At 35.0% G+C, this 25,953-nt stretch overlaps 5 protein-coding genes across 6 annotated transcripts; 3 read left to right on the top strand and 2 right to left on the bottom strand.

The window, feature by feature from the left end:
• Positions 1–319: 319 nt before the first annotated feature.
• LOC106367807 (monodehydroascorbate reductase 1, peroxisomal) lies at positions 320–3,455 on the top strand. The gene is made up of 10 exons (XM_013807665.3): positions 320–572; positions 1,095–1,166; positions 1,244–1,295; positions 1,402–1,482; positions 1,657–1,775; positions 1,868–2,087; positions 2,176–2,294; positions 2,515–2,640; positions 2,710–2,850; positions 2,953–3,455. Exons 1-10 carry the CDS (start codon positions 522–524, stop codon positions 3,274–3,276), a joined length of 1,305 nt encoding a protein of 434 aa, XP_013663119.2. The 5' UTR covers positions 320–521; the 3' UTR covers positions 3,277–3,455.
• Positions 3,456–5,396: 1,941 nt separating this feature from the next.
• On the top strand, positions 5,397–6,649 carry LOC106367809 (mediator of RNA polymerase II transcription subunit 28). The gene is made up of 3 exons (XM_013807667.3): positions 5,397–5,680; positions 6,189–6,304; positions 6,380–6,649. The coding sequence occupies exons 1-3, from the start codon at positions 5,461–5,463 to the stop codon at positions 6,512–6,514; spliced, it is 471 nt and encodes a 156-aa protein (XP_013663121.2). The 5' UTR covers positions 5,397–5,460; the 3' UTR covers positions 6,515–6,649.
• Positions 6,556–10,684, bottom strand: LOC106367808 (vacuolar-sorting receptor 1). Its single transcript, XM_013807666.3, has 12 exons — positions 10,269–10,684; positions 8,562–9,254; positions 8,399–8,487; positions 8,261–8,330; positions 8,098–8,181; positions 7,935–8,011; positions 7,749–7,830; positions 7,534–7,616; positions 7,384–7,450; positions 7,174–7,302; positions 6,974–7,086; positions 6,556–6,887 (listed from the first exon to the last, which is right to left on the bottom strand). Exons 1-12 carry the CDS (start codon positions 10,564–10,566, stop codon positions 6,795–6,797), a joined length of 1,878 nt encoding a protein of 625 aa, XP_013663120.2. The 5' UTR covers positions 10,567–10,684; the 3' UTR covers positions 6,556–6,794.
• Positions 10,685–14,033: 3,349 nt separating this feature from the next.
• On the top strand, positions 14,034–17,515 carry LOC106367810 (purple acid phosphatase 22). The gene is made up of 6 exons (XM_013807668.3): positions 14,034–14,434; positions 14,942–15,233; positions 15,877–16,271; positions 16,628–16,801; positions 16,878–16,966; positions 17,074–17,515. The coding sequence occupies exons 1-6, from the start codon at positions 14,288–14,290 to the stop codon at positions 17,279–17,281; spliced, it is 1,305 nt and encodes a 434-aa protein (XP_013663122.2). The 5' UTR covers positions 14,034–14,287; the 3' UTR covers positions 17,282–17,515.
• A 2,800-nt stretch (positions 17,516–20,315) lies between these two features.
• Positions 20,316–21,684, bottom strand: LOC106367933 (zinc finger A20 and AN1 domain-containing stress-associated protein 6-like). Of its 2 annotated transcripts, none has more exons than XM_013807803.3 (2): positions 21,351–21,684; positions 20,316–21,095 (listed from the first exon to the last, which is right to left on the bottom strand). In XM_013807803.3, exon 2 carries the CDS (start codon positions 21,054–21,056, stop codon positions 20,529–20,531), a length of 528 nt encoding a protein of 175 aa, XP_013663257.2. In that variant the 5' UTR covers positions 21,057–21,095; positions 21,351–21,684; the 3' UTR covers positions 20,316–20,528. The 2 variants fall into 2 exon arrangements, with proteins under 2 accessions (XP_013663257.2, XP_022546816.2); XM_022691095.2 differs by having other exon boundaries at positions 21,163–21,678.
• Between the last annotated feature and the right edge of the window lie 4,269 nt (positions 21,685–25,953).

The raw sequence follows: 25,953 nt of genomic DNA, 5'->3' as shown, positions 1-25,953 counted from the left end.
CTCTGTAAACTTTATATAAGAAATATGAACCCTGGTCTAAATCATGCTATTTTAGGCATGTATTTGTGTGTAAATGTGAGGCTTGTTAGATAATTATCAGGAGTCATCATCACAATTGCACTATTGATTGAATTTGTTATTATGGGGTCTTAAGTGTCCAAAAAAGCAGCCCAATAAGCCTCAAACCCATCGTACTTAGCTCATGACTTATCCAGTAACGTGGCACATTTGTGACTTTTCCAATCCCACCAACTATTTTTGACTTAAATAAAAAAAAAAAAAAACTAATCCATAATCCCCTAATTATTTTATTTCCTTTCCAGATTCACGACGATGAATAATCGAAGGGCGATTATCTTGCCACGTGTACGGGTTTGGTCTTCATCTTCCAATCAACGGCCGAGTTTTAGTTAAGTTAGTAGCCAATTAGGCTCACCTCAAATATTAGCCCAGCATTTTTTCACACAAACCAACTCCAGCGACAAGATAACAACAACTTTCCGAAGATCGATCGGATAAAAATGGCGGAGAAGAGCTTCAAGTACATCATCCTCGGCGGCGGCGTCTCAGCCGTGAGTTTCTTCTCTCCCTCGTAATATCACGTAGTTTCGTTTTCTTATCCAGTATTTTAGAATTCCGAAGAGCTTGTTTCGATCTGTTTCGCAAAATACCACAGTTCCCTCGTAGCTGTTTTGAATCGTGAGTTTGAACGTGCGATCAGTGACTGATTCGATTTTGATCGTGTTGAGATGATATTACGATCGCAACTTGATTCTGAAATCGAACAATCGCATGAAAAAATTGGTGTTATTGTGAATCGAATCTTCGTCGTCTTTCATGAATTCGCATGTACAGCGTTTCGCTTCGGTATGAGATTAGTTATTGTTCTTTGCAAAATTGCGTACAAATGATTGAGAATTAGCGTACTATAGTCTTCTATACCTCATGCCTCTCTTTAGTTTCTTAAACTGTTAGTTTGAGCTCAGATTAATCGTAGTAGTACATGATCGTCTACTGTTAATTAAGATAGTTACAATTGCACTTACGGAAGCAATTTCAACTCTAATCTTGAATTTTTGTTGTTTTTTTTGCAGGGATACGCAGCTAAGGAGTTTGCTAGTCAAGGGGTTAAACCAGGGGAATTGGCAGTTATCTCCAAAGAGGCGGTAAAGCTTTGGAAACCTTATTATGATGCGGTGTGTTTTGTAAACTATGATCCTTATGTACTGTATATTGGTGTTAGGTGGCTCCTTATGAACGTCCTGCTCTTAGCAAGGGCTATTTGTTTCCTGAAGGTAAGACAGTCAATGTTCTCGTGTTTACTTTTCTAACTACAGTTATTAGTTGTGAAACTTGGAATTTGTGTTTCCAGAGCGACTTATAATCTTCCTTCTGTTGCAGGGGCGGCTAGACTCCCAGGTTTCCATTGCTGTGTTGGTAGTGGTGGAGAAAAACTGCTTCCTGAATCATACAAACAGAAAGGTAATGAACTCTTTCTCTCTGCATCTCACCAGTGTCAATGTGCTGCCTCATCCACGTAGTCCCACTGGTTATGATCCCACAGAATTTATCGGCGTTACACTTCTCTGCCAGGTTAAGGGATTGTGATAGTGGTGCTAAATCGTGCTACATTTCCATTGTTCTTTGTGTTTGCAGGGATTGAGTTGATACTAAGAACAGAGATAGTGAAAGCAGATCTCGCTGCCAAGAGTCTTGTCAGTGCAGCTGGGGATGTCTTCAAATATGAGACTCTCATAATTGCAACTGGCTCTACTGTAAACACCGATATCCTTGCATATCTCGCATCAGCAAGCTTCTTATATGTCTCTGATGAGAAGAAAGTAACTCTCTTTTCATTTACTTGCAGGTCTTGAGATTGACTGATTTTGGTGTAAAAGGTGCTGACTCTAAGAATATCCTCTATCTTAGAGAGATTGATGATGCAGACAAAGTGGTTGAAGCTATTCAAGCAAAGAAAGGTGGAAAGGCTGTGGTTGTTGGTGGAGGCTACATTGGTCTTGAGCTTAGTGCAGCTTTGAGGATCAACAATTTTGATGTCACTATGGTTTTCCCTGAACCTTGGTGCAGTAAGTTGACTCCTAACTTTTCACAATTCAGTTATTCATATATATATGTACTGCTTAGTTGCACATGACTGAAAAATCGTTCCCGCAGTGCCTAGGCTTTTCACCGCCGACATTGCTGCGTTCTATGAGACTTACTATACAAACAAGGGAGTGAAGATCATTAAAGGAACAGTAGCATCTGGGTTCACCGCTCATCCAAATGGAGAGGTAAACCAAATATTCATTAGCTGTAAGAGTTGGCGATTAAATTAAACATTTCAGTTTCAACTCTATTGGTTTTGTACTAATTGAAGTCGACTATGGTTCCAGATATTGTGGTTTTAAAATAGTAAAACCAGTCGGTTTATAAACTCAGTTTGGTTCACTTAATTAATTAGCTTTTCCAAACTGTCTCGGTACAAATGTCTCACTTGTTCGTCGCCTCTAGGTGAATGAAGTACAACTCAAGGATGGAAGGTCACTAGAAGCTGACATTGTGATAGTTGGAGTTGGTGCGAAACCATTGACAGCCTTATTCAAGGGACAGGTCGAAGAAGACAAAGGTGGAATTAAGGTATTTATCTGCTTTGCGGGCGTCTCTTCTTTTTCTACCGTACCATTCTGATTTGAATCTTTTTCACAGACCGATGCATTCTTCAAAACAAGTGTTCCTGATGTTTACGCTGTTGGTGACGTTGCCACTTTCCCCCTGAAAATGTATGGAGACATGAGAAGGGTCGAGCATGTTGACCATTCTCGCAAATCCGCAGAGCAAGCTGTTAAGGTAAAATGATGAATACAATAAGCCTGCTACTGTTTCAAACGCTACATTTATATCTGAAGAGCTCGTTTATAACATCCTCATATATGTGATACATTGTTTCAGGCGATCAAAGCGGCTGAGGGAGGCGGAGCTGTGGAGGAATACGACTACCTCCCATTCTTCTACTCCCGCTCGTTTGATCTCTCATGGCAGTTCTATGGAGACAACGTAGGAGACTCTGTCCTGTTTGGAGACAGCAATCCATCAAACCCAAAACCAAGATTTGGAGCATATTGGGTTCAAGATGGTAAAGTGGTTGGAGCATTCATGGAAGGAGGTAGTGGTGATGAGAACAAAGCCTTGGCTAAAGTGGCCAAAGCTAGACCTGCTGCAGAGAGCCTTGATGATCTTACCAAAGAAGGTATCTCCTTTGCTGCTAAGATCTGAGGAGAAAGATGGGAGAGTTTAAACTTTTTTTCTATTCTCTTACAATAAAAGAATATGTTAAGCAATGTGCTTGCACGTACCTATGCTGAATAAAGTTGTGTTTGAATGAAACCTGATTGGATACTTGTAAACGCTATTCATGAAACTAGATAATGTGATTTTATCTCGACTGTGGTTCACATGGGATGAGCCACACTATTATTTATTAGAATACAATGAGAGATGTGATGCATATTCATAAGCTTGTTGGTGGGGCAAACAATCAGTTATGGAGTTCATGACACATACAGCAAAAATATCATATGTGCAACTTTGTAAAACCTATAAGCATCTCTTTCACCGAGGGAAAACACGGAAGTGTGTGTATTGAGGATGAGTCAGCTCATGATAACATATACCACCAACTTGTACACAGCTTACTAATATTAATATTTAGTATACGTATACCACCACCGTAAGTGAGTCAAGGATTTAAAAGATAAAATAATATGTGAATTAATCTTTTTATAGATAAAATAAATTAAAATATATTAGTATGTGAAATATTTTTAACGTAAGATTAAAAGTTGATTAATGTTTTTACATTTGAATATTTAAATATAACCATTATGTATGGATATTTATGGTGAAACAAATGAAACCATCAAATTTATATAAGAGAAATAGAATATGGTCAATTCTTCTAAATTGACTATTTTCAAATTTTGATCACAAAAATAGATCACAAGGAAGAAAATGATCAAAATGTTTCATTTAATACGTAAAAGGATCCTAATACCCAAGATATATAAAAAAATAAAAAAAATAAAAACAAAATTAAAAAAATAATTTTTTTTATAGTTTTAGATTATATTATTTCAAATTCAAACTTTTTTATAAATTTTTTTTTTCTATTTTTTTTTTTAATTTTTTTTTAATTTTTTTTTCTAATTTTCTTTTTGTAATTCGAAAATACTTTTTGAAACTATTTTTAAAATTTTTATTTTCAATTTTTAGTATTTATTTTTTATTTTATAAAATTTTAAATCTCAATCTCAAATTCCCACCCCTTAACTTTAAATCCTAAGGTTTGGATTAGTTAACCGTAAGGGTATAAGTGTATATTTACCTGTTTAATAAAATATTTTGATCATTTTGATCCTTAGAGTCTATATTTGTGACATAATTTTTTTTAGTGTTATCCTAGGGTATTTCCCAAGAGCAATTCTCCTAAATAGACAATTTTAAAGTTTTGATCACAAAAATAGACTACAAAGAAGAAAATGACCAAAATATTTCATTTAATAGGTAAAAAGACCCTAATACCCTAGATATATAAAAAAATACAAAAAAATTAAAAATTAAAACAAAATTAAAACAAAATTAAAAAAATAATTTTTTTTATAGTTTTAGATTATATGTTTTCAAATTCGAACTTTTTTATAAACTTTTTTTTTCAAATTTTCTTTTTGTAATTTCTAAAATACTTTTTGAAACTATTTTTAAAATTTTTATTTTTAATTTTTTAATATTTATTTTTTATTTTATAAAATTTTAAATATCAATCCCAAATCTCCACCCCTAACTCTAAACCCTAAGGTTTAGATTAGTTAACAATAAGAGTATAAGTGTATATTTACCTTTTTAATAAAATATTTTGGTCATTTTGTTCCTTAGAGTCTATATTTGTGACATAAACTTTTTTAGTGTTATCCAAGGGTATTTCCGAATAGAAATTTCTATTCTAAATTCTTGATGCAATAATTTTATAATTTATAATGAAATAAATAAACGTTAAAAATACAGTATAACCTCTTTAAATTAATATTATATAAATTAATATACACTAAAAATTTCTATAAAATAATATAGTTTTATAGTCCCAAATTGATTTTTAGTTCAATTAGTATATCGATAAATTAATATCTCTATAAATTAATAAAAAATTTATAATTTTAGTGTAATCCCAATATTATTAATTTATAGATGTTTCTGTGTATATTTAAACGAAGATAAATAAAATTCTCTGAATCTAAGCTAGATTGTCAGTATTAGTTGAACACCTTAATTTTTGTCCGAACAGTTGAGAATGTGATAACTGGGCCCAATAATTAGCCCACTTAACAAACACTTCTTTTCGACTCACTTCACTAAAACCAACCAAGGCCAATTAACCAGAGAGAGAGAGCGACAGAGATCGGCGCAATGGATTATCAACCACAACCGCCGCCGTCTTCTGACCCTTCCCCGTCGCCGTCTGACCGTCCTCCGGGAATCACATCACCGGAGACGCCATCTAACAATCAGAACCACGAGATTGAGGACATAATGGCTTGCGTCACGGCTTTGGAAGCAGCACTGCTCCCATGTTTGCCCGCAAGAGAGCTTCAAGCCATCGACCGCTCTCCTCATCCTTCTCACCAAAGTCAGTCCCTTTTCTTATCTCTCGATCTTCACTTCACCGTTGAGAAGTAATTCAAGTTTTTAGTATAAGAGTTGACTTGACTCAGTAAATCAATCCCGGTTCCCCTTCTAGGGTTTGGTCTGTGCTATTGAATACTATTACTGTAACTCTTTGTTAATTTGGAGTAAAAAGGCAAATGGCTTCTTGTCTGGTGATTGATAGTTTGGAAGTTGTCTGTTCCTTTCTTCTTGGTTTGGTCTGTGCTATTGAATACTATTACTGTAACTGTTGTTAGTTCAGAGTTTTCTTGAGTGCAAGAAAGACAAGGGCCTTCTTGTCTGGGGATTGATAGTTTGAAAGTTGTCTGTTTCTTTCTACTAGAGAATATCCTTTTAGTTAACTTTCTTAACTTATGATCTCTAATTAGTAGATCATACATAACCTGAGGCATTTTCAATATTCTAGCTTGCCTGCTGATCAATGCTTATGTCTTTTATAAGTTAATATCCTTTATTTCCTCTCATTGCAGTTGATGTTGAACGTCACGCCAGAGATTTCATGGAAGCTGCTAAAAAGCTTCAGCTTTATTTCATGGGGTTGAAGCGAGAAAATCACGCCCCCACAAGAGCTGAAAGTCTTAGGAAGGTTAGTTTCCAAGACTTCACCAATGTGTCGGAATCTCCAAACACATTTGTCTCATCAGTTTATGTTACTTGACAGGAGATTTCAGTCATGGAGGAAGAGCTCAAGACAAAAGAGGAGCTAATAAAGAAGCACTCAAGGCTTATCCAAGAATCACAGAAGCTAGTGAAAGAACAGATTGAGAAACACAGAGTGGAGCTGGAGAAAGTATAATTAACACATCAAAGCAAATGTTAATTTGTTTCAGTAGTATATAGATGCAACTCTCCTACTCATTTATTCATCCATTTATGTCTTATTTTACATTGCAAGCGTAATGCAGACAAAAGAAGTGATTCCATCTGCAAATCCACATCCCTTACAAAAAAGCGCAGATACACTTAAATTATTGTTTTGTGACTTTTTCCAAGTCTATTAGATTCATTTACATGGAAACACAGAAGAAGCTTCTCGTGGAAAGAGTGTCTCTCTTGGTTTGTGTTGACAGCTTCACTCATATATCCATATGAGGACCACTTGGGGTGGGTTGGCTCTCCAATGGCATGTACTGTGCCATGATGCCTCTTATCTCCGCATCCATGTAAGTCTGCACAAGGAGTTTCTTTTGTTACTCTATCTAGATGGGCAAGATCTTCATATGTGTACATTATTAAGATAACGAGAGACACATACCCTGATCCTGTATTTGTAGACGGCATATCCGGCAAGACCTGCAACACCCACTCCGATTATAAGAACCCACAAGAAGCTCCAGCTGAGCTTTGTAGTTCCAACTTTGCTTGAACCTACACATTCAAAAGCATCAAAGCTTGATTAATGACTCTTCATTAAGTATGGGTTTAAGACAGAAGGAAGATCTCTCTTTTGTTAACCTATGCAAGTGTCGTGTTCACGCATGTAGAGCAAACCATTCTTGCAGCTGCATTCATAACTTCCCCATGTGTTTTTACATTTACAGTCTGGGCACTGGCAAACCTTTTTCTCTTTGCACTCGTTCACATCTACCACATTCAATCAAAAGAATACGGTTTAGTTCTGTATGCAAGCAGACCGCATGAATATAGATGCTAGTAAACAAGTACCTTCACAGCTCTTTACTCCATCGCCCTTGAACCCAAGCGGGCATTTGCAATCACTTGAATGATCATCCTGAAAAATCCATTTCAAGAACCAAACAAGTTTTACTATAGGTTAAGAAGATGAGTCGTTGATAAAGAAGACGAAATACTTACTACGCAAGCAGAGTAAGTGTAGCTGCCTCTGGTTTCTCTCCAGCATCCTCCATTGTTGATACCACAATGCAAAGCTCCAGACGCTGCCAGGAAAGAAAAAAAAAACGTTAAGAACTTAGAGCAGGCAATACACAGGAAATAGAATAACCATGCCAGAGTTTGTGTCCTGTTCCACAAAAAAACATGTCAAGCTACAGGGAGATAAATTGATATACCTTTGCAGTGAGTGTAACCGTCACCAGCAAATTTAACACCTTGAACAGTAGGGCACTCACACAATCTTCCCCTATATGTATCCTAAAGTGCCAATTCAAATGAAACAAAGAGTAATCAGTCTTTAGTAGCAACAACAAAACCAAAAACTGGAAAAGAGATAAAAATAGCAAGGCTAAACGGTATACCCTGCATGCAGTTATGTTGGAAGCTTTGTCTTGCCAGCACCCACCATTGTTTTCCAAACATTCATTAGTATTTAGATCTGCAAAAAAAAGAAAAAAACAGAAACTGACCTCAAGACGATGTCCTCACCAAAACGTTAAAAGATATGAGATATGGAGATAAAACCTTCAGTTAGACATATAGCTGGTTCTGTTGACTCTTGAAAACCTGAACACATAGCTTTCAGCACTGCCCCTTTCTCCAGTTTACCTAAATGCCCATCAGAGATATTTGATTTAGCAACAAAAAGTTTAGAAAGGGAACTGACAAGTTAGCTGTTCTTCAGTACCTCTGTATTGTCTGTTGTTCACTACAAGAGTTGGAAGTATTGTCACATCTCCCCGGGAACCTTTGCCAACCTGAAACAAACTCATTACAAGAGATCTAGTAGAGAAGAGTAGAGCCAATTGGTTACAAGAAGACAAACCTGAGACTCCTGTTCTGCTTTAAGAATAGGGTTCTCCACATCTGCCTCAGGGTCTCCAATACACTTGTCCACCTTCTTGAGATCAATGTCTGAATGCATAATGAGATAGTTAAATAACATCACAGGAGGAAAGACCATAGGGTTATGAAACAATATAACTCACCAAGGGACTTGATAATCTCGTCTGCACACTCCTTAGTGTACTTCTTATCCTTCATCGGACACCTTATGGCGAAGTCAGTCACATAGTCCCACCAAACCCACGGCTTACCAGTCTCATTCAACACTCTATAAACACAAGCCTGGCGCAGATTCTGAACCACAACATCCTTCCCATCATACCCTTTAGTAAAATCCTGCTCAGGATCAGGCGCACAGTACCTCCCATGGTTGATACACTGAGACTTGCACTGTTTACTCAGCGTAAAAGCCTCAGGGCAGTACCAGGTGATGTAGTGCGGCGTGAACTGAGTGTGCCCTCCTTTCTCGAGAATCTGAGCTGCTCCTTTGAAGTTCTTGAGAAACTCAATCTGAGTGTCACACTTTGTCCCACACTGGTCGTTGCTGTTGGTCCAGAGCTCGTATTCAACACGCTCGTCAGGGTGTGGAACAGACTCGGTCCAGTCTAGCTTCATGTTCACCATGTCGCCCTTGGAGAGAGCAGACTTTAAACTGTCTCCCAGAGACTTGGTGATGAGAGCAGAAGGGATGGTGATGTTTTGGAGATAGTCTGCATCGGATTTGTCTTCTTCGGGTGTGTCCATTGTAATCAATGGCTCGGCTTTGTTGTCGGCTACAAGAATCGCTGCTGCTCCAGCTTGTTGAGCTATCCATGCTTTCAAAGTGAAGAAACAGTCTGTGTTCATAAAAGAAACACACATTCAGTTCCAAAAATTGAATCTTTTCCCAAAATACTAAAACAAAAAAATTGAACCCGTTCCAAATACTATAATGAAAAAATGATCTTTTCAAATACTATAACCAAAAATTGAACCCTTTTCAGACACTATAACCAAAAATAGAATCTTTTCACTTACTGTAAGCAAAAATTGAATATTTTTTCAAATACCATAACCAAAAAACAAATATTTTTCAAATACTATAACCAAAACTGAATCTTTTTCAAATACTATAAGCAAAAATCCAATATTTTCCACATACTATAAGCAAAAACTGAATCTTGTTCAAATACTATAAGAAAAAAATTGAATAGTTTTCAAATACTATAGGCGAAACTGAATCTTTTTCAATGTAAGCAAAAAAACTTAATCATTGTCCAAATAATATAAGTAAAAATTGTATATTTTCCAAATACTATAACCAAATATAGATTTTTCCATATGTTATAACCAAAACTGAATCTTCTTCTCCACATGCTATAAGCAAGAATTGATGAATCTTTTCCACGTACTATAACCAAAAACAAATATTTTCCACATACTGTAACCAAAAATCAAATCTTTTCCAAATACTATAAGCAAAAACTGGATCTTTTTCCAAATACTATAACCAAAAATAGATTTTTTCCATATGTTTTAACCAAAAATTGAATCTTATCCAAATACTATAAGCAAAAACTGAATCTTTTCCAAATACTATAAGCAAAAATTGAATATTTTTCACATACTATAACCAAAAATTGAATATTTTCACATACTATAGGCAAAAATTGAATCTTTTCCTAATACTATTAACCGAAAATTGAACATTATTCACATACCAAAAGCAAAAACTGTATTAACTTCATTTTTGTGACAAAAAAAAGCAAAAACTGAATCTTTTCAACAAACTATAAGCAAAAATTGAATATTTTCCAGATACTATAGACCTAATTGATCAACCAACCAATTAAGGTAAGAAGAAACCGAACCTCCACGATCGATGAGAACAAAAGTTGGTAAGCGACCAGCCTTAGACTTGAATGATATATCGAAATCGCTGTAGCTTTTACAAGCTTTCTGATTCGATTTCGGATACACGACGGTGCCCACCAATGTACCACCGTACTGAGGAACTCCGAAGTTCCCAATGGCACATTCGTAAATACCCTTGATCGAATCGGGTGACGTGACTTTGAGGTTGTTCTTCTCCACAACGAATCTTCCCACCGCTAGGCTCAAGATCAGAAGAAACGAGACACTGAAAACCCCTAGCTTCTCCTGATTCATGATTATAACTAAGATCCTAGATTACAGAGAAGATCTCGTAGAAAAAAGCACGATGCTTTGGAAGGAGGAGAGAGGCTTATGAGTTAAGGAAGAAGAAGAGGGTTTATTTAATAATTTTAAATTAAGGATTAGATTTAATTTAGTTTAATTAATAAAGGGAAGTGAGATGGGGTTAATGGAATGGTTCTTCTTTTGTCGGTTTCCGTAAATGAAGATAACAAAGAAGAGTTTTAAGAATTGGTTATGTATAGTAAAACGGGAAACACGTGTGTGTTGTTGTTATCTTGTAATTAAGATCTTTAGTATCCAAGCTGTACTGAAAAAGATTAGTCCTTGGCACAGACTCAGAGGTACACACATTCACCCATATCTAGATTCTTATTTAAGTACGTTTCTTACCCATTACTTAGCTTATTCACTATCCTAAATGAGCAATAACTTTCAGATCTGAAGCAAATTATAATATTGTGGTTTATATTTATTTGATCATAGTCTTTCACGATCTTAAAAATAACACATAGTTAACAGTACAGTAAAAGAAATACGTACTTGGGAATGATTGGGAGGAGCAGTGCCTTTATATTTTTGTTTTAAAAATAAAACTGTAGATTTTTTTTGTCGTGGTTGTAGATAATTTTGCTGTAAAATATCAGCTGTAGGTTTAAAAAGATTCAATGACTTACATATAAATTTTCTAAAGCAAACAAATAAATGTTCTAGATTTATGATTTTCTACGGCTAAAAATAAATAAAAATGAAAGAAAAGTCTGTAGATTTAAATTTTTTTTACAAAGCATGATTGGCGAAAATTTGGAATGTAGAAATAATTTAGACCGTAGAAAGATCTTACGGCCAATCAACCCCTTGGTGAAAATAAGCCAATCAACCCCTTGGTCAAAATAAGGACGTTTGAAATAAACCAGAAAAAAAATAATTAAGATAAAGAGAACGAAACAAATATATTATTGCAGAGGTTGTTATCTCAAATCTAAAAGATTTTGGTCATTGTGTTAAAGGTCCATAGTTCAAATTATCGTTGGAACGAAACTAATATTACATTGTAGTTTCGAGTATGGAGGATTATGGTCTTTGAACCTGAACCTATGTGTATTCAAAAGAAAAAAAACAAATATATTTTTAGGGCAGAACTTTAAGTTTGTGCCCTTTTTCTATAAGTTATACTAATGTCATTATTTTGGTAAAATACTAATGTCATATTTGCTTGTTTATCCGATTAGAGTTCAAGAGATTGAGAAGATGATACATGTAATAAATTGAAATGGTGTTCATAGGCAGGGTAACTAGCATTGATTGTCTTATTTGTTTTTTCCTGTGAACCAGGATATACAGCATTCTGCACATAACCTTAAATCTTAATTTCACAAAAGAAGCACACCACTGGTTAAAAAAATTCCGAAAATATCCGGCCGATTTAAGAAGAGCTTAATTTGTTTATTCTTTTAACAAGAGAGATCCCACTTAGATCACCATTCCATTCCTCAAACACAATTAGAAGGTTCCCATATATGGCTTTAGTCATGAACGGGATACATGGTACCTGGTCAGAAAAGAGAACCCGTTAATATATCAATTACGTGACTAATATTTAGAGCAAGTAAGAAGAAGAATAAGAACATGATAGACAAGTTTTGTTTTTCTCACTATCTTTGAGAAGATTGGCCACAGTTACTAAGACATTTCTTCTTTAAGTTCCAGCATAGTTACAGAAGCCGCAGTCTCCATCTAGGCAGGCCAGTGACGTTTATGTTCATTACCAAAACTTTACCTTTCCGCCATTGTGTTCATTTGCAAAGCCAATGGTTCATTTGCCTACCCGTATATCAAAAAAAGACTGCAAATAAAGAGTGCAAAAATCTAATATTAGTACGGGAGCTTGTGGTCAAATGGTAAAGAAAAGAGTTTGAGATGTCAACACATTCAGGTTCGATTCATCTGCTATGCAAAACTAAGTCACATGTTATCTAGACATTCTACATAGATATGGGCCCTTACTTTCGACCCATTTGAATACCCGGAGAAATGGTCTATCCATGGACTACACCTCCTCTTATGGATTAGTCTGGACCCTTTCATAGGTCCGGGATAACCCTAGATTAATCAAAAAAATAATCTAATATTAACATATCTTATTCTATGCTCTTAGTTAAGCTCAGTAAAACTCAGATATACATAGTCCACACCATTGAAGCTTTATAAAAATGCTTTGACATTCATTAATTTTATAACTAAAACGGGTGTAGGCTTAGAATTTTCAATTTTCACATAAGAAAGTATTGGGCTTGTAACGTCTCATATCGGGTTGATATCTAATAGTTTGGGTTATAAATAATTTAATGGGCCTGTAGATTCTCAGATTGCCAAGATGAACCATTGCATCATAGGAAATATAGCATTCTACATCGCAATAGACATTATAGACTAGTAGTTGTAGGAAAAAGTTTTAAATTTGCTAAGGTTTTAACATTTAGTAGTTCCGTAGTAAGAACAAAATGAATATTGTATGTTAGTATGTTTAGAAATATGAAAATAGTGTAATTGAATAGATTAAGTCAAAGAGTTGTAGAAACGGATGTGGAGTGAAACAATGGCATATGCTATTTTTGATTCCAACGTCCGTACACGGCTTATCTAGAATACGTAACACATGGATCAATTTATTCATATTTTTGATTTGGACTTGGGAAAGATCCATAAAGCATATCCGTTTGTACCATATTATCTAAGCAACGTGGCCACATGACATAATTCGCGTTCTACATCTTCTCACGTTCCATCAGATCAGATTACTTGTTTTACTCTTTTCTCCTCTTGTTCATTGTTTGACACGTGCTCGTCCCTTCGTATAAATATTCTCGTCGTTAGCTACGAAAAATATGGATGAAAATTTTATGTGCCGTGTTCATACACGATTATCCAGCAAATTAAGGTTTAATGTCGGGACAAAAACATTATAGTCAAGTCTAATAGTACAACGATTTATGTTGAATGGAACCATATCACTCGCATATGTGTGTGGTCTTGAGGCTTCTTGCTCTATCGCTCACCTGTCGACGTTAGGAACTTAAACATGGTCCCCTTTCTTCATCTTTCTCTCTTTTGTACTATTATTCTATTAGTACTTATATCACTATATAACTAGTGATCTTTAAACTCAATCACTTTAAATTCAATCATACATCTTAACTGTTACCTTTTTCTCTTCAATGGTGTATAATTAAACACAAATTAAACTTATGTTAATTGTTCACAATAAACACTTCGGCTAATTAATTACGGCCAGCGATATGTTACAGAATAATTTGCTACTGTCCATACGTTTTTCATACAGATATATACGAATATATGGAGTTCTGGACAATGCTGTATTTAAAGGGAATATTTAAATTTTCATGTTAGTCTCATTCTTTATTACTTCCTTTAGGTCTAGTTCTTTAAGGTTACGGAAACCTCATAATTAAACAATTCAAGCATTGACTTTAATAACTATTTTTCGTTAAGTGATGGAAAGATAAAGGAAGCTGCAAGCAAAACTAACAAAACGTATATATGATTTTTAAAAAGACTTTATTAAAGGAAATGAAGTAACTTGACGCGATGGCTAAAGAGATGTATAAAGTAGTAACACACCTGAATTCATCCACCGATCTCTTCAATAACAATTATTTCTTCTTCACCAAACTTTAACTCTTTAGACAACAAGATGAAAAATTTTAGTCTCTTTCTTAGTTTTACTTTTTTGTTTCTTTGTCCGTTCTTGTCTCAAGCCGATGTCCCGGAACTCAGCCGGGAGCCCCCTCGTCCCATTGTCTTTGTCCCTCATGACGGCTCCAAATCCGATCCACAACAGGTTCTTTGATTAAACTCTCTTTCTAAACATGCTTCATATAATGCATGTTTAGTTCAAAGCATTTTCTGTGTTAGCAATTCCTAAGATTTTTCATTCTTGGTTTTCTGTGGAATGTGAGATGTATAGTTAATTAACATCAATGTATTTGAGTTTTGGTAGATTGATTCCCTTCCTCATCTATGTTATGTTCTTCAAGCATCACAGATATATTAGTAATTATTAAGGTACAAAACCCATTATGTTGTTGAATCTTTCATTGCATATTTTTATTAATCTACATTATCTCATTTTCTTTGATTGAATCTCAACTTTGTGCAACACAAGATGGTACTTATTTTCGATTTTATGTCTCTTTTGTAGTCTTAATTAATTAATCTCATGTTCTTACAGAAAAAAAAATTCAAATGTTTTCTATATTTCTTGCTTTTATTGATGACATAAATTTCCCTTTTAAATCTTGTTTCTAAAGGCTTGTGTTGGTGTTGTTAAATATTTGTTAAATAAAAGGTGCATGTATCACTTGCGGGTAAGGACAACATGAGAGTAACATACATAACGGAAGACAAGAAGGTGGAATCGGTGGTGGAATATGGTAAGCAACCGGGAAAGTACGATAGAAAAACCACTGGAGAATCCACTTCTTACAAATACTTCTTCTACCATTCGGGCAAGATCCACCACGTCAAGATCGGACCTCTAGAACCCAATACAACTTACTATTACATGTGCGGCTGCAACGGTCTTGAGTTTTCTTTCAAGACTCCTCCCTCATCTTTTCCGGTAGAGTTCGCCATAGTTGGTACGTTCCCTAAACTCATTTTACCAGTTTTATGTTGGTTATTTTGGAACTGGAGACATTAATTGCACAACGATAGCACAACAGGTAAATATGATGTATATAAATAGTATAGCCAAACATATGAAATTCAATTTTCTTAAAAGAGTTTTGAGTTTTGACTAAGTTTTTAAAAATTCAAATTTATGAGCCAAAAAGCTTTATATGTGTATGTGTTGGCTTTAGTTCCAAAATATGGTTTAATGGTATATCCACTAATTAAACCAGTTTGTTTTCCCAATCAATATATATATATATATATATATATATATATATATAACTTTGTAATCTATAATTAATATTCGTTTTTTATCAACATATATTAATATTTGACCGAATGACCTATATAAGCATAAAACTTTTTTGTAGATACGTATTCAGGTCCATGTAGAAAAACAAGAAAATTCATGGATACAAATAGTTATTTGAATTGAATCTAAAGCTTAGAAAACACTCAGTCCACGACGAGTTGTGTTTGGATTATCGTTGATCTACGTACTTCCACACTCTATTTGTCTATTATATACGTTGTGTTTCTGTTCATACCGGTTAAGGACCAAATGTTCATATGTACTTATGAATTACCGGTTTTTATGTCAAATTGAAGGCGACCTAGGCCAAACCGAATGGACAGCAGCAACACTAGCTCAGATAAAGAGCCAAGACTACGACGTTTTTCTACTTCCTGGCGATCTCTCCTACGCTGACACTAATCAACCACTTTGGGACTCCTTTGGTCGCCTGGTGGAGCCACTCGCGAGCAAGCGCCCTTGGATGGTTACTCAGGGAAACCACGAGATTGAATTCTTCCCAATCATTGAACACACAACCTTCAAGTCATACAATTCCCGGTGGCTCATGCCTTACACTGAGAGCCTCTCTGAGTCCAACCTTTACTACTCTTTTGATGTCGCTGGTGTCCACACGGTTATGCTTGGTTCTTACACCGACTTTGATTGTGATTCCGATCAGTACCAGTGGCTCCAAGCCGATTTAGCAAAGGTTAGTTGCGGGATTATGCAATGTTTAGTATACAATCATTTCATCACTTTCACAAAAAAAATCTTTTCAAAAGTTATATCCGGATCAAATAATAGTTTATCGTATTTCAGGTAAATTTATTATTTAACCAACGTAATGAATCATTCAAATCATAGTAATTATTTAAGATTATATCCAATAGAAATTGATAAATATATATTATTTTACTTTTAAAATGTTTGTAAAATAACAAAACATCATATTTTATAAACTAGTGAAAAAATACATTGCCTAAATTCACATTATTTCAAAATTTTCTATCAATTATTAAGAATTAGATTTTTTCTTAATTATTTTTTTTAATATCATTTCAAAAGGTTGACCGGAAAACGACACCGTGGGTGATAGTGTTGCTGCACGCGCCTTGGTACAACACAAATGAAGCGCATGAAGGTGAAGGAGAGAGCATGAGGGAAGCTATGGAGTCTTTGCTATTTAATGCTCGAGTGGACGTCGTTTTTGCCGGCCATGTTCATGCCTACGAACGTTTCGTAAGTACTCATCTTCATTTTTTAAACAAAGATAATTATTGTTACTTATATTGATGGCGAATTCTGATTGATGCAGAAGCGGGTATATAACAACAAGGCTGATCAATGTGGACCCATACACATAACCATTGGTGACGGAGGCAACCGAGAAGGCCTTGCTACTTCGTATGTCACCTTCTATCATTTTTTTGACCTTCTATCATTTAATCTAAACTCAAGACTCATATTCTTTTTATGGTTCTTAATTTCCATATTTTTCACTCGAATTGCAGGTTTAAGAAACCTCCTTCGCCATTATCGGTATTCCGCGAATCGAGTTTTGGACATGGGAGATTGAAGGTTATAGACGGAAAACGAGCACATTGGTCGTGGCATAGAAACAATGACTCCAACACACTTCTTGCTGATGAAGTCTGGCTCGAGAGTCTTAGCTCATCATCATCATGTTGGTCTTCAAGTCAATCCCATGATGAGCTCTAAATCATCATACCATCAGACATTTTACTCTCTGTTTTTCATTCGATTGTTCGTAGAAGAAAGAAGAAATATTCATTTTGTTAAAAAATCACATTCTTATTAGGCATTTTTTATTTTGTATTTGGAAATTTATGAGTATATGCTCAAGTATTGCTTGCTTATGTTTTAGGTTATAACATTGTTATTTTGTAAGATAGATGGATGTATGATATAAACTGGACCTATCTTACTCGTTAATTCTTTGCTCCCTTTGAATTTATTAATTATTTAAGACCGTTCGTAAGTATTTTTGCTGGTTTAAACTAGTGAAGTGGTAACCAAAAACCCAAGAATTATCAAATTATACTCACCATTTTTCCTGAATTGTTGTATTAAACTATTTTTTTTTTTTTTTTTTTTTTTTTTTTAATCCAGGGGTTCCCACTTACGTGGATCATTCCCCTGGGACCGGTTAGGCAGCGGTCCACTTCACCCGGGAGGGCTGTATCTGGGCTGGGGACAAGGTCCAACATCCAGTACCGCATTTGGTGACAGAATGGGCAGTTCGCCTCCGCCTGGCGTCGAACCCGTGAGCATGACAATTGGCTCACAGGGTTCTTACCAAGTGAGCTACCTCATCCCGTCTGTATTAATCTTTCTCACGACTTTCTTAATATTTTAGCAAAAAGAGTTATAATCTAAGCACCCATGCGGCCTTGACAGTGTTACTAGATGTTCTTTCATTTTATATATTGTACGTAGATTATAACTCAAGCATTGGCTTTGTGCTTTGTTCTTTTCGAATTTTGTTTCGTTACACGATAGGAAAAGATGAAGAAAGCTGCAAGCAAAACTCAGAAAAAAACGAGACAAAATGACTCGTCGAGTTTTGTACAAACAAAATCTAAGACATATGCCTGAGTTGTACTTTTGTTCTTTTTGAATTTTGTTTCGTTTGCAAGCAAAACTCAGAAGAAAAAAAACGAAACAAATGACTTGTCGAATTGTACAAACAAAACCCAAGACATATCGGTTCAATATTTAATCAATTTCATCACATCTTTTGTTTCCTTCATCTCCATCTTAACAAGTTTTAAAAGAAGATAAAAATATTTGGTCTCTTACTTTGCTTTACTCTCTTCTTCCCCTCTCTCCGTTTGATCCCAAGCTGATCATGATTCGAATTATAAAGCAACATTACTCGGAATATATGCTAAATCAACCATTAAAAACTAAACAACTGAAAAACTAGTTTTTTTTTTTGTGAAACAACTTTCATTCAAACAAATTAGGTCTGATACATACTAGTTCTAAAAAGAAAATAACTCCTACTTTTAAGATTAGTTATATAGAAAATTTTCAGTTTGCCATATTTGATATTGTTTTAACATTTTTAGTTATTAAAATTAAAATAAAGGATAAAGGATGATTCTCTTACTTTATGTTTATGTGCAAATGATTTGATTCTTTTACTTTATTGATTGCAAATTATTGCTGATGCAGCAGCCGATATACAACAACAAAGCCGACCCATGTGTACCAATGAACATAACAATCGGTGACGGTGACAGGCGAAAAGGGCTTCTCTTTATTGTATGTCACCACCGCCCATTATATATCTAATTTGTATATTTCGCCTGGCATATAGTTTTGTGCTTTTTTCAGAAAATTATTCAAATGAATACAATAACCGAAGTATATTATCGATCTACCTAAATTGTAGAAATATTTGGGATATATAATTAGACCATACAAACTAATATTATTTCCAACTTTAATATTAATTTAACAGGTTAAATAAGCTTTGCTCAACTTTTTATGTATTCCGTTTCAAAGGAACAACAATAGTTTGTCACAAACTTGTATCTAACAGCATTTTCAATATAAAATTCTATTTTTTTAATATAGCAATTTCATAATAAAATTCATTTTATCCCAGTTTTATTTTATTTTGGAGTAATGAACAAAAAATAAAAATATTATTCTATTTATGTAATAAATTCAATTTTATTTTATTGTAGAATGAAAAATGGAGTGAAGTTGAAGCATTTTTTATTTCAAACTTCATTTTGATGTAAAATATGAAGTGAGTCTTTACATATATAAAAAAAAACAGAAATGACAAATATCTCAAACACATTTTGTGATAAAACTATTAAGATACATAAACTATTAACCATACATTTTGTTTAAAGATACATAATCTATTAATCAGACATTTTCTATACTCTTAAAGATTAAAAAAAAAGATTGTATTGGAAATTTGATTGTTATACGTATAATTTTTTCTTTTCACTGGTGATAACTTTCTATACTATCCAATATTCAAGTTGGAAAAAAAATATTTAAGGTGGAATCAAAATTCGCGTGTTTAATATATTCCACATCCATATAGCACAACATAAGAACCTATAAAGCCTTTTACGCTTTGTAAGATTATCAGCTTTTAGTTTCAAAATTATTAATTGTAAGTATGTTTGTCTGAATATCAGCTTCGCATCTGAGAATGGTTCTTCCTTTATTTACAAATGTTTTTGGGGTTTGGTATATGATCGGGACCGGTTATTGTAACATACAGAATTGTTATATATAAAAAGGTTTAAGATAATTGATTTGACTACCTATATCACCAAAGTTGACTTACCTTTTTCGTCACACATCCGTTTAGAACTCTATGGTTAAGCGTGCTTGGACTGGAGTAGTGAAAAGATGAGTGACCTATCGGGAAGTGATTCGCGATACCGTGCGAATGAAACCAAAGCTCGAAGAAAGGTCGGGTGGTGATTGCAGGGCCAGTAAACAATGATTTTAGAACCTTGGAAATTAATGCACCACCCATCGGATGGGCCCACGGACCAAATGAACGGTTGTGGTCCATTAGCCGTGGGTGGGTAGGGGCGTTATAGTTATATTCCTTGATCTTGTATATGGGTTAAGTCTTCAGTATAGAAGGACCTGTCTTGTAACCCGAACTCTTACTTAATACAAATCTTAGATGACCAAAAAAAAAAAAGAATCAACTCTGTACACGCAAAAGCCACATAATTTACCGGAGAAGAAAAGCCAACGCGAATAATCTTATTTCTTTATAGGGAAAAGAAAATTAATTGGGAAGATGGAAGCGTCACGTGACACGTGTCCATCGATAATACATATCTTTTACATAATGACCCATGATGAACGGCTGAGATCAATCTCACACCATCCTGATTACTCCGAGACGGACGCGTTTACATGAAGACAGAAAAGTCAACGCATCGAACGGCTCGGATCAAATCTTCTGAAGCTTCGCCGCTTTGACCAACGGGTTCGCCTTTGCGATCTCTTCACGACCGGCCGATTTGAAGTCGAAGGTGCATCCATGGACCTCCGGGTACCTGTGGACCCCGCAGAAAGTCGTCCCGCACCGGCACTTAAACCCGGTTAACCCGACCCGTTTCCTGCACGTCGTGCAGCGATTCGGCCGTTTCAGCTGCTTATCCTCCGTCGTTGTCTGCGGCGGCGGAGTAAACGTCGCCGGAACGTTTTTCGTCGTTACCTCCAGTTCGGCTAATGGGTTTTGAACGAGAGGTGAGATCACCGGAGAAGAGACGGAAGCTACCTCCGTCGACGGAGGAGATACGGAGGAGAGAGAGGATTCAACGGTGGTTTTTATGGAAGCTTGTTGCTGTTGCTTAAGACAGAGATCGCCGTAGCAATTGGAGCAGAGATTCATGGTGGCGGAGCTGCCGAGGAAGCCGCAGTTGTTAGCACATAGACGGTGGCCTTCCGGCGTCTGACATCGATGCTCTTCCGCCATAGATCTTGAGAATTTAGATCGATCAAGCTCGTCGAAAATCTGGAAAATAAACGTTTAAAAGATAATTAATTTACAGAATTAATAAAAGGAAGAACAAAACACGAACCAGAATCTTGTAATAAAACCGAAGATGGGTACTAAAAGCGAAGAAAAATTCAGAAAATTTTCCTCCGCTTTCTTTGTAAAATATACAGAAATGGAAATGAAGAGAAGAGAAGGAGAGTTTATTAAAAGGAAAATAATACAGAGAAGATAGGAGAAAAGGAAGGAGCGGATGAGAGAGGTTGTGTTTACCTGTTCTTGAGAGAGATGAAGAAAGATGAAGAAAGATGATTCACTTATTTTTTTTTTTTTGCTAGAAACGATTGAATCGGGAAGGGAGACAATATATGCAGAGCAAAAGGAGAGAGAGAGAGAGAGAGAGAGAGAGAGAGAGAGAGAGAGGGGAAAGGAAACAACGGCGAAAACAGAGACAACGCTGCTGGGAATTAAATAGAAAGATAATGGTATTTCGTTTCATTCATATATTAATTTTATATTACGCTAACTTTTTCTAAACAATAAAACTAATGCTTTATGTATTATTACAAATTAATTATAAATAGGAGAATAATTATTACTAGACACGTAATGGTTCGTTCTATTAGACGATCAAATCTTATACTAGTAATTAAATGTCGTCATGGTGGTGTCACTTATTTGATTCATATAGTATTTTCATTTAATTTTATGGTTGAATGTTTTTCTCCTACAAAAATAAAGTCCTTTTCCTCACCAGAAATAAAACTCATTAGATGGGTCAAACCTTACACCGTGTGCGTTATTAATAAATGGTACCGTGTTGATACCTTCGAAGAACCACTTGGGATCTTTCTTCTTTATGTCAACTTGGTATCCAATTTACCACTCGTTTCTCCAACTTATCAGAGATTTTTTTAGAAAACATTTGGACGGTCCAATTAAAATAAAAATACATATAAAACCTCTAATAATTGATCAATTTGATGCTTGAAGGGTGGCCGAAATGATGCACGCAATCCTTTGATTGGGTTGGTTTAGAATTAAGTATCCTAAGATAGTGTTAGGAATGTTTATTAGTGGGGGAACAATAATTTGTCTTCACGCTTTTACCTGGGTTGATGCAAGCCAAGCCAGCATGGAATTCAAGAATACTGGATATAAGAGATGTTACCAGAAGAAGATGTAAATCCTAAATGAGTAAGATGAAAGTAATGAACATCATATAGTTATAAGTTGCATGGTGCTTTAGTAACAATAAAAAAGATGGAAACTGATAAAAATATAATAAAAGTAACATTTTCACTACAAGAAACACACAAAGATTTACGAGGGCGGTTTTCTTCGTGAATTCGTCGTAAAGGCAACCCAAGACTATAAACCAGTTTCTGAATCTCATAATAAGAATCAGCAGACACATTGTCTTCCGGCAAATTCTCTTTAAACAAGTCCGTCCATTCGTTCATTCAATTTTCAGGTAGATTGTGATCAGTTTTAATATTCATCATTCTAGCAGCCAACGACAATTTAGAGAGACCTTCTCTACAACCACTGTAAAGTGGTTGATTCGCCGCGTTTAACATTTCATAAAATTTTTTTGCATCTATATTAGGTTCTTCATCTTCATCATGAGCTACGAATGCATCAGCTACCATATCATGAACCCTATCATATGGTAACTATGTTTATTATGCAAATGATGATCAACCGGTTCTTTTTCCTGAAAATTTCTATTGCTACTAGCTTCATTCTGATCATAATTAAAACCTTCTCCATATTGAAACCAGATATAGTAATTTGGCGTGAAACCTCTATTTATTAAATGCTTCCAAACATTTTCACGGTTTGCCAGTTTCGAATTGTTGCATTTCCGACAAGGACAGAACATTTTACCACTTTCTTGGGCGAGCGGTGTTGAATCTGCTTGATGCATAAATGTCTCCAGCCCCGCGAGGTATTCTTTCGTCACTCTCCCGTTAGCATCTCTATGCATATACATCCACTTCCGCAATTCGTAAATAGTCCCGGAGCCAGCCATTTTTTTTTCTTTCACGTTTTTTGTTGTTGGTGTGTTTAAAATGATGTTCAAACATCCATATTTATAGGAAATTTCGAATCTGGTAGTGGTAATTTTCCTATGAATTTACGACGAACATTAATTAGGTGGGAAAAAAAAACGTGTAACACCTACAAAGTTGGTGGATTCAAAATTTTCTTGCTAAATACACGTAAATTATTTCCTCGTAAATAACACGCGAAGTTTACGTCGTATTTACGAGGAAATAATATTTCCTTGTAAAAGACACGTCAATTTACATCGATTTTACGACGAAACGCTTTTGTCGTTACTTTACGAGGAAATAACGATGATACTATTTTTTCACTTAAGTTTCTCGTAAAATCGACGTAAATTTACAAGGAATGTTTTTCATCGTTAAATTTTCTCGTTAGGTTTGTGTTTTCTTGTAGTGTTTAAGTAACAACAAAAAAATCAATTATTTCGAAAAGAACAATAGAAATTCAAAACCATTGATAGTGGAATTTCTTTAACTCCTCGTATGTCGAATATTTTTAATCAAACATGACTCATTCTTTTAAGCTGATACTGATTCTAATTATATGATCATTTTAATGTAATAAGAGAATTACAAAAAAATGTGCGTAAAATGAAAAAGATATGAGAAGTAAGACACGCGGGAAGAGGAGCCAAAATGGAAGTCCAGCCTTTACCTTTATCCTTAAGAGTACTCTCTCTTCTCTCTCCCTTATCTTTATATATATTTTTTATTTAAATAACTTTAACCACAAATTTATTCTAAGCAGCACATAGCCTATTAGCGAGTAATAACCTGCAGTTATCGGCAACAAAACATATCTTTTAGTAGAACAAAAAGAGATTGGATGAACGATCTATTTCTCTACGAGAACTATCATATAGCATCAGATATCCATCAAACTATAAACTCGTGCTATTTTTCTTTAATATTGAAGTTCTAAATTTATTTATCTCCGAATTATTAGTTGTAAATCTATTTCTCTCCAAATTAATAATTCAGAACTTAAAAATCTATAGACAATGGTTTTAATCGGTTTATTGTTAACCAAACAGTTTTAAACCAGTTAAACCAATCGAAATTCTAATTTTTATTTTAGAAATTTTGTTCATAAAAAAATGTTTAAACAATCACAAAATTGATTTTCCAGACCAAAAAAAATCATCAACATTCTCCTTCGATCTCCCGTAATCTTACGAAACCATATAATTTGTTTCATCAAAATTGATTCCTAGTCAAACTCTTTGTCTCTCTCGTCAACCCCATTAACACAATCAAAGGTTGATTTCACTTTCAAACTCAATCAAATCCTTCAAACTCAATTAAGTCCTTCAACGTCAAATGGCAACTCATAAGAACAAAACTCGACGAGCTTTATACCGGTCTCGCCGCTCTCTCAAATCTCAGTTCCGACTTCAACCCATCTCTCACGTCCCTAATCTCCGCCGTTCTTGCCTCTCTTTTGTTGCGAGGTCGGTTTGATCTAGTGTCGGAACGGAGAGGTGTGGGAGGAGTGGAGTTTGAATGTGGTGGAGGAGTGGCGAATTGGAACAGGCTTGAGGTTATCGCTCACCGTGGCTGTGGAGGGACAATTCACATAAGTCGAGAGACAAGAGGAAACTGATGCAATTAACGACATATCTGATTTGGGATTTGATCTGGATTCTTGTGTCCATGGCCAGAGTTCGCAACCCTCACGGTCGAAGAAGAAGACGATTAGGAGAGATGGGAAGATACAACACCATGATTAACACCACTCTCTTCACCGTGGTTCTTAGGTTCAAGTTCGGCTGACTGTTCTTAGTTTTTTTTAGATTTTAACTAAGAAAAGCTAATAACGTTTTTTAAATAAGAGATATAAGAACGTCTCTTAGCCGAAAAGTGTAAAAGAAAACAATGTCAAACCATGAATTAAGAACCCCGACTAAGAGACCAGAGTTAATCATGCCCTAGCTTCGATAGTAAGAACGACACTCCTAATACGAATTGGAAGGTGTTTGCAGATAAAATTTTTTTTTTGGAAGGTGTTAAAAATATAATAATAATAATAAGAATTGGAATTTCGATTGGTTTAGCTGATTTAAAGCGGTTGGTTAACTGCAAACCAATTAATCCATATTTTATGGATAATTACGTTTTGAATTATCAATTCGGAGAGAAATAGATTTGTAACTTTGAATTCACGGAAGAATAGCACGAGATCGTAGTTTCTGATGATATATGATAGTTTTTGAGATATGCTTGATGAGAATCATACTATGAACTTTATGATATGCTTGATGGGAATCATCATCTGAGATGCCGAGAGTTGTAGCCTAAAATCAGAAGTTCACTTTTCACATCTTCAGTAACTAGATTGATCGGTTCGACCCTCATTTCCTACAAAAAGAAAAAAAAAAATACCATACGAGATTATTTTTGAAATAATACATATAGATAACTTACTAGACCTCGAATAAACCATATTGTCCTAATGTCTCTGCTCTCACATAAATCTAAAGTTTGGGTTCTCCTTCCAGTAAATTGGGGGTTTCTCATCAAATTTAAACGTTGATTTATTTCACTTATGGTTAAGTTATATCCCAATGTGCGGGTTGGACTTTAAAAATACAAATACTTTTGTTGTAGAGTGTATTCAGGTATTATGGCCATTTCATTTTTTTTTTTTGCTAAACTAGTTATTCTGACTATTAATATGCTACTAGGTTAAGACATGCACCTTGTGCGGGGTGAACACAGTTTACAAAATATTTGTTTCGACTAATATTTACTTCTCTCGTGGAATCACGTATCAAAAATGATAACGTTATATAGTTACTATATAG

This window comes from Brassica napus, chromosome C8 (genome assembly GCF_020379485.1).
Source record: "Brassica napus cultivar Da-Ae chromosome C8, Da-Ae, whole genome shotgun sequence".
NCBI lineage: Eukaryota > Viridiplantae > Streptophyta > Magnoliopsida > Brassicales > Brassicaceae > Brassica > Brassica napus.
The sequence above is the reverse complement of the archived record's forward strand: the minus strand, read 5'-3'. Positions and strand labels throughout refer to the sequence as shown.

Coding starts and splice junctions, on each gene's coding strand:
- LOC106367809 (XM_013807667.3), top strand. CDS start 5,461: ATGGATTATCAACCACAACCGCCGCCGTCTTCTGACCCTTCCCCGTCG. Junction 5,681..6,188: donor TCCTCATCCTTCTCACCAAA/GTCAGTCCCTTT, acceptor CTCTCATTGCAG/TTGATGTTGAACGTCACGCC. Junction 6,305..6,379: donor GAGCTGAAAGTCTTAGGAAG/GTTAGTTTCCAA, acceptor GTTACTTGACAG/GAGATTTCAGTCATGGAGGA.
- LOC106367808 (XM_013807666.3), bottom strand. CDS start 10,566: ATGAATCAGGAGAAGCTAGGGGTTTTCAGTGTCTCGTTTCTTCTGATC. Junction 7,831..7,934: donor CCAACATAACTGCATGCAGG/GTATACCGTTTA, acceptor TTGGCACTTTAG/GATACATATAGGGGAAGATT. Junction 7,617..7,748: donor CGGTTACACTCACTGCAAAG/GTATATCAATTT, acceptor CTTTCCTGGCAG/CGTCTGGAGCTTTGCATTGT.
- LOC106367810 (XM_013807668.3), top strand. CDS start 14,288: ATGAAAAATTTTAGTCTCTTTCTTAGTTTTACTTTTTTGTTTCTTTGT. Junction 16,802..16,877: donor TTCATGCCTACGAACGTTTC/GTAAGTACTCAT, acceptor TGATTGATGCAG/AAGCGGGTATATAACAACAA. Junction 16,967..17,073: donor CGAGAAGGCCTTGCTACTTC/GTATGTCACCTT, acceptor CTCGAATTGCAG/GTTTAAGAAACCTCCTTCGC.
- LOC106367807 (XM_013807665.3), top strand. CDS start 522: ATGGCGGAGAAGAGCTTCAAGTACATCATCCTCGGCGGCGGCGTCTCA. Junction 573..1,094: donor TCGGCGGCGGCGTCTCAGCC/GTGAGTTTCTTC, acceptor TTTTTTTTGCAG/GGATACGCAGCTAAGGAGTT. Junction 2,295..2,514: donor CCGCTCATCCAAATGGAGAG/GTAAACCAAATA, acceptor CGTCGCCTCTAG/GTGAATGAAGTACAACTCAA.
- LOC106367933 (XM_013807803.3), bottom strand. CDS start 21,056: ATGGCGGAAGAGCATCGATGTCAGACGCCGGAAGGCCACCGTCTATGT.